The 8,118-nt window shown below is 37.6% G+C and overlaps 1 protein-coding gene across 1 annotated transcript; it reads left to right on the forward strand.

The window, feature by feature from the left end:
• Positions 1-1,384: 1,384 nt before the first annotated feature.
• On the forward strand, positions 1,385-2,204 carry LOC127084676 (chaperone protein dnaJ 11, chloroplastic). The gene has a single exon (XM_051025170.1). The coding sequence runs from the start codon at positions 1,491-1,493 to the stop codon at positions 1,974-1,976; it is 486 nt and encodes a 161-aa protein (XP_050881127.1). The 5' UTR covers positions 1,385-1,490; the 3' UTR covers positions 1,977-2,204.
• Positions 2,205-8,118: the final 5,914 nt, after the last annotated feature.

An 8,118-nucleotide genomic window follows, 5' to 3' on the forward strand; every position in this document is an offset into this window, starting at 1 on the left:
AGTAAGGGAAATTGAGAATTCTCCCGATTGATTGTAATCTCATACTAAAGACATAATAAAAAAGCAAGAAGAAAGTAAAAGGGGGAAAAAGAAAACGATACCTGAGGTTTGAGATTGTAGGAAAATCGAGTGACAGGAACTTGACTCCGACACTTAGGAAAACCACTAGTTATGATAAAATGAACAAAGTGAAAGAACATGTCCCTCTTTTATTCAAAGAAAAGTTGCAACTGTCAAGAATATGTACCGAAGAAAAGTAATGGTGACAAGTGAGAGTTCTCATAAAAGCCATCATGACTATGAGAGAGAAAGATTAGTCATCATTAAGATGATTGACATACAGTAACTCGCCGAATAGGAGACCAGTTTAAGGAAGAAGGAATTTCGAGACTATCTTGTCTGAACACTTAAATCCAATAGGATCTCGTGATCGGGAGGCTTATGTACATCCCAGAATTCTCTGGGGCCGAGTTCTTGGAAAACCGAGTAGGTGAACACAACTAGGCCAGACAACTATAGTCTTACCCATGTTGGAATCCGGTTAGGAACCATTCAGACACGGAGTAAGCACGTCAAAGCCGATCTCGTGATAACACTAACATATGATAAATCAGATCCAACTTTAGTACTAGGATATCATATGGATAGTCACGAGAGACGATTACGAAACTACCCCATGGTTGTATGAGAGTTACAGACATTGATGAAAATGATGTTATCTGATAATTATAGAGGGCGATGGACGTTATTTGAAGTAACCATAAAAAGAAATGTGAAGAGGCATGCCTTAAAGAATCATTGATGAGTCGATCAGTATAAATTGAAACTTCATCCATAAAGAAGAAGACAACTACTAATAAATTTCCTAATCATATAGGACAATTGCGATCTCTCCTAACGAACTTCAAGGAGATTTCTCCAAATAATACTTAACAAGAGTATATATATATATATATATATATATATATATATATATATATATATATATATATATATATATATATATATGATTTTTTACTATAGCTAAAATAATAATGAATGATTCTAATAGGGTGACTTTTTATTCCGTACATATATAAAATGAAATATTTATAAGATGGAATAAAAAAAGTGAAGTTGGTTGAAATATTTATATAAAAGAGTCCGTTAAATAAAACCATGATATATTTTTCTGAGTAATAAGCCTATAGTAATAAGTAGTACTTCTGATGTCGATCCTATTGTTGTCCTTGCCTTCTAGAAGCCCTTTCCAAATGCACTGCAGCATTTGTTCCACTTTCTTTTTCTATCATGGACCCCATGCAGTTAAACACCCATCCCTCGTGGCAAACCAAATTTCCTTATATACCCTTTAATCTATATTCATTCTCTCTCTCTTCATTGACCTCTATATAAACAAACTCATCACATAATCTCTAAGCGCAAAACAGAAGCTCCAACATTTCCCATTCCCATTCCCATTTTACCCCTCAACGCGTCTTAATTTTCCGATGGCGGCAACGCTTAGTTTCGCCGCTCTCTCCGCCGTCCGTCCCCTCGGATTCACCGATGAATGTTCCACCTCCGCCAGATTCATCCAGAAACCGAGTTCAACTTTCTCAAACCGCCGCAGGGTTTCAATCCGAGCCGTAGCCGCTATAGTCGAGACACGGCGGCCAGCGAAGAGTCTGTACGAAATTCTCCGACTTAAGCCAGGAGCATCACCTACAGACATCAAATCGGCTTACCGAAGTCTAGCGAAGGTTTATCATCCCGACACGGCGGTGCAACGATTGCCGGAATCTGACGACGTAGACTTCATCGAGATCCGCAACGCTTATGAGACGCTTTATGATCCGTCGACAAGAGCGATTTACGATATGTCGCTGATGGCAGTACACGGCGGAAGGAGCCGACAGTTTTCGGCTCCGGTGATACAGAAACGGTATTCTGGATATTATATGAAGAGAAGATGGGAAACGGACCAATGCTGGTAGAAAGCGTGTAACTTGTTCCGTAAAATTAGAAAGAGAGAGTGATGAGATTTGAAATTACTAACTTTTTTTTACCTTTCTCAATGAAAATTACTAACTTTAGCTGGAGCAGAATGTGAGAACGTGTAAATCTTTTCTTTCTCAAATTTTATCTACTATTTTTTTTCCTGCAATTTTAGAAATAGAAGAATAAAGCACCATGCCCTTGGAGGGTAGTTGGACTTAATAATATTCTCAAACGCATCGTCATTGGTGATTTTGGATCAAAATAATATTTTTAATCACTTATTTTCAGAATCTCAAAAAAGGTCTGCAATGATTTAACATATTTGACAAGTGTGGATGAGAGAGATAAATACACAGCCTAAAACACAAGCAATTCAATCTTGTTTAAATGTAAAAATGGTTATAAGATTGCAACGATCTTATGGGTGAATAGATAACAAAATAAAATTTTCTTCAATTAAAATTTTCTTTTGAAAATATTTACTATGATAAGCGGAAGTAATTCTGGATCGACACTCATATATCTCGAACCGTTATCGGAAATAAACCGTAACGATATGTATATCGATGATGAGAAAGTAAACCAATGTATTTTACGAAAACGGTTGTTTGAACAATGTCACACTTTGCGATCAATTTCAAATGAAATAGAATATAAATCTTAACTAAGATAATTTATCAAACACTTAGTGTACAATAAATATCAAGTTGATTTTCCTTTGTTTTGAAGATATGAAAAACCAATTGCAATTGTTTAGATTGCAACTATCTTTACAAAACATTTTGAATTGCTTCAACACAAATAGAATTTTCAGTTTATCAAATTGCACACTAAGTTTATTATTAAAATGTAAAGTGTGTGTGTGTGTGTGTGCATGCGTGTGTGTGTGTGTGCGCGCGCGCGCACGTGTGCACGTGTGTGTGTATGTGTGTGTGTGTGTGTGTGCGCGCGCGTGTGTGTGTGTGTGCGTGTGTGTGTGCGTATGCGTGTGTGCGTGTGTGTGTGTGTGTGCGCGCGCGCGCGTGTGTGTGTGTGTGTGTGTGTGTGCGTGTGTGTGCGTGCGTGAGCGTGTGTGTGTGTGTGTGTGTGTGTGTGTGTGCGTGCGTGGGTGTGCATGTGTGTGTGTGTGCGCGTGCGTGAACGTGCGTGTGCGTATGTGTGTGCGCGCGTGAGCGTGCGTGTGTATGTGTGTGTGCGTGTGTGTGTGCGCGTGTGAGCGTGCATGTGTGTGTGTGTGTGTGTGTGTGTGTGTGCGTATGAGCGTGCGTGTGTGTGTGTGTGTGTGTGTGTGTGTGTGTGTGAGAGAGAGAGAGAGAGAGATGTAAGAACAAGATTTGGTTCTGCATCTGCCTTTAGTTTTGATGATAACAATGCTTTTTTTTAGAGAACGATTTCGTACACTAATGGTTTTTATCTATTATGTAGCTTTTACTAACAGGTTCTAACTCTAAAGCATTGACGTGTGACGCCATCAGATTCTGGAACCAACACACTCTGACTTTGAAGAGATACAAGTGTTTTACAAGATGTTGTCAAGTTCTAGAAAACACTTAGACAACGGTTCTGATGAACGTTTGTGCTAAAGCTTTTGACTATGACTCAGATTGAAGAGTCTCTTAAGGATTTCCAGCCTTCATGATTATGTGCTCAAGTTTTGAAGATTCTGAAGAACAAGATCTGAAGACTCTAAAGACCAGGTTCTGAGGAATTGTGTCAAGACTCTAAAGACCGAGGTTCTGAACATTTTGTCAACTAGTCTCTTGATCCTTCTAAGCATGCTTCAACATCATTTCATCTGAAGTCTCTGAAGATTAGAAGATAAGATCAAAAGGTTTTGCATCAGAAAAATAGTATACAGTACAAGATCATCATTCCCTATACTACACTAATTTTGTGGGCTAAAGACAATACTATTGTACCATTTTGTCTCATATATGCAAATCGTTACACAAAGAGACAACTACAATTTGCTATTTCAATTCTACCCTTCAACGAATATTTTAACTACCTATGCAAAGGAGTCTTGGAAGAACTGAAGAAGTTGCTAACACTTGCGCTATTGAACATACACACACTTTTGCTGATGTAAATATTTCCTGTGTATATTCTTTGTAAATATACAAGAGTTTGTTTATTGTGAAATTTGATAAACAAATACAATTTTCTATTAATACTTAAGGGATCAAACTCGAAAATCTCTTGGAACATATTTGTGTGCATTTATGGATTTGAAGAACATTCTGTGTCAAAATCGAAGGGTAACTTCTTCGATTTATTTCAATGTTGCTTTGAAGCAAGATTTGGAATAAAAGATTTTCAGAATAAAGATTGAAAACAAAATGCAAGGAGAATTAGAAGCATGAATTGTAAAGTGAAATCGAAAGGTAACAAATGCATAAAAGATACTTAAATGTGAAAAGACAATTAATAAATGGCGGAACGCATAGGTACATTTTTCTCACTCGTTTCTCAAATGCGCAGATAATTTGAGTTTACAGAATATTTGTACAACTGCAGACCCCTTTCCAAATGAACATAAGCCCCTTTATATAGTACTTTAAAATAACTACCCAAGAACGATCGACTAACCCTATCACGACACGTTTCATCCTCATGCAGAGGTTCTCTCCGACGAGCCTCCACGTGTCTTTGAGTAACTGTCTATGTTAAACCAGTTCCCGCTCTTTTAACATCACTCAAATATGTTAACTATTTTTACTGGTCATCAAGAACTGACTTCCCACATCAAAGTATTTAATGCCAACCATGCTACGACAACCCACTATAGCATTTTCCACATGAAATGCCCAAGTCGGCATTGTTTCCATTGTAATGATGAACTACAACCTTAGCCAATATACCATAGTATTCAATTTCACTAAGTCCTCGAACTCTCACAATGCCCTTTGACGTGGAGTTACTTCGACCGATATCACTATATGTGACTTCTGACCTGGCATCAGCTCGGTTCCCCTTCAACTTTATTTTACCTTGCCCTTCAGCCTAGCATGATCATTGTTATCCCATTAACACTTGCTAGTTATAGTCAAGTCGAAAAATTTAAGGTAATAGAGTTCCTGCTTGTTATTGTGTGAGATATTCATTGTATTTAACTTGTGTTAATCTGCTTTCTTAGAAGCATTCTTTGTAAACACAAACTTGTAAATCTCAAAGTCGTTTGAGTGGTTTCCTCAAGTGACTAGGTTTTAGTCAGATAGACTCAAGAAGACAAAGACGGTTTGTCTTTGTGGTGTATGTAATCAAGTTTTGATTATAGTTGATTAAGTCCTTATTGAGAAGGCGAAATCACTTCGGTAGGATGGATTGGAGGTAGCTTCGTTAACAGCGAACCAATATAAAAATAACTTTGTTGTTTTTCTTGTTCGTGTTATTGCTTTATTGAGTTGTTTTTAGAAACCCAATTTAAACCCCCATTTATTTTGTTTCTTGCCACCTTCAATTGACATCATAGCTCCGGTTTTGGTCTTGATAAGATTATAACACTTAACAGTGTCAGATAAAGATCCAGCGTGAAACACAATGACTGCCCCTCTACCACCAGCTACTCAAACAAATGATAGAGATCATTACAATGCCATACCTCATGTTTTTGATGGAGACAGTTTTTATTATTGGAAGGATAGGATAAAGAGCTTCTTTCTAGGTCACGATGTTGATATATGAGATATGGTAGTTGATGCCTACGAACACCCAGTAGATACAAGTGACAATAAAGTTGAAAGAAGAGTGATGACAAATTAACAAAAGAAAGACTATAAGAATCATCACAAAGCAAGAATCATCTTGTTAAATGCTATTTCATACACTGAGTATGAGAAAATCATCAACACAGATACTGCTAAATTTATATTTGATTCTCTGAAGATGACACATGAAAGGAACACACAAGTCAAATATGCTTCAATTTCCCCCATGTGTATGCCATGTGTCTGATTCAGTACATGCATTGAGAAGCTGATAAATAACAATCTTTAACTCCTTTCTTCTTCCTCCTTTTCAACTCCTCTTACAATTTTTCTTACGCAGAGAAACCATGGCTTCCACTCAAACAATCCCCTCTAAATCTGACACTGGCAAAAATCCATTGGCTTTCACAATCTTAACAAACGAGGATCAGGAAGTGAGAGACTACATTCTTGAGCCTCCTACGTCAGATAAGAAAACTTCCATTTGGGAAAAATAGGTTCTTATTCCTTATTCTCTACATAATAAACAGTACGCTTTTTGGGGACCTTACCTCAAAAAGAGGTCACATGCTGGGAAAGTTTCACGCTTCTTTCTAGTCTATTCAGCCACTTTGCCCTATGCGTTTAAAGAATGCGCTCTCAACATATATTTCATGGTTAAACCTACCCGTGTGTTTCGATCAACACCACCTACTCCAAACAAAGAGTATATTGCTTGGCTTGATAAGGTTCAGTCTCAAAGGAAGGCACAGTGGGAGAAACTGGACATCTACGACATGGTTAACATTTATAGGACGGGTCCCAAATATAACCTCGTTATGTTATTGTCTTCAATCTTCTTTTGGGGAGGATCAACCAATTCTAGCTTCCTTGTGGCATGTTAACACCAACTTCGTTTAATGTAACATCCATTACAGGTTTGAATCCTCTAGGTGCAACCTTCACTGTGACCCTAGAAACTAAAAACAAATTCACCATTGAACGCTTCGGCTACAAGAACTTTATCCTTGATAATCATGACAAAACAAACGATGAAGTCTCCAACCAATAGAATATATCCTTTTTTACCTTTTGGCTATCATATTATATCTTCTGCTCTAGTTCTCTGCAGGTAGCCAAGAAGTTTGTTCCCCTAGCCATCCAGTTGCATGAAGTTCGAAAGATTTCTTTGACCAAAATCCTTTTATCCAACCTCTACCAATCACTTTGAGAGGCTTCTTACAAACTGAAACACCTCCCTGAGACCAATAAGTCATTCCTAGTTCTAGGTCACTTTTAACTCCTGCAACTGTGACTGAACGCCACTTTCGAGCCAAAACTTCATGTGACCACCTCCTAAGCTTTACTGCTGCAAGACGAAGGTAAAGCCATTGAGGGTACTAGGTTGGCTTGGATCGCCCCTTAGGAAAATCCACTCCCAAAGATCCTCTTGAAGTATATCACCTTATTTATCGACTTTCCAATTTTTCTACGGATCAATGGCTCCTTTTGTGGATCGTCTCGTAGGTTCGTCCTGGCTTAGAAACCGGCTTCTTGGTATTTCTACATTTGCCGCTACTATGTTGAACTCAGTCTCGGCAGCCTTCCTGACCCCTACACTCTTGTCAACCAGAATTAAAGTTGGCGCTCCTGGTTATGGCTTTGTCAATTATCAAATCTTGGAATGTGTTGGATATCCATAAAAACAAAACATTTGATCAGTCGATTTACTATAACGAAATACATGATCAAGTTTTCCTTAATACATATGTATTCTTTCGTTATTTTCTTCACAACTAGTTCAAAATCTCCTTTTATTTCAACCCGTTTTGCCTCCAATTCTAACAAGATCTCATGTCCGGTTGTTAAAGCCTCGTTCTCAGCCTCGTTATTGGAGCAAGAACCTTCGATTGTGTACTTAAACCTAGTCGGAATCTTGCTTGGAGAAACAATCAATATTCCAACACCAAATCCATTCTTATGACTGAAACCATCAAAGTATAACTTCCAAGGTTTCGTTTCCAAATAATTGAAAGGTGTCTTGACTATCGCATGATCCACAATAAAATCAGTGACCACTTGACCCTTCATAGCCTTTAAAGACACATATGTAAGGGTATATTCTGATAAAGCAAGTTCCTATTTTCCAATTCGACTATGAAAAATTGGCTTAGACAACATATGTTTTATAACATCGAAACGGGAAGACACGTAAACATCAACTGGCTTTATGTATTACTTTAATTTCATACAAGAAAAATACAAGCAAATGCACGTCTTTTCTATAAGACTATACTTAGTTTCTGCATCATTCAAGACTGGACTGAGGTAATAAATGTCTCTTTCTGCATCATTCTAACACACTTTCTATAGTCATGTCTGTGGTAGAAATGTACAATTTCATACATTTATTCCTAACTTGAGGGGACAAAATAGGAGGATTTGCTAAATA

Source organism: Lathyrus oleraceus, chromosome 5 (assembly GCF_024323335.1).
Source record: "Lathyrus oleraceus cultivar Zhongwan6 chromosome 5, CAAS_Psat_ZW6_1.0, whole genome shotgun sequence".
NCBI classification, from domain to species: Eukaryota; Viridiplantae; Streptophyta; class Magnoliopsida; order Fabales; family Fabaceae; genus Lathyrus; species Lathyrus oleraceus.

Coding starts and splice junctions, on each gene's coding strand:
- LOC127084676 (XM_051025170.1), top strand. CDS start 1,491: ATGGCGGCAACGCTTAGTTTCGCCGCTCTCTCCGCCGTCCGTCCCCTC.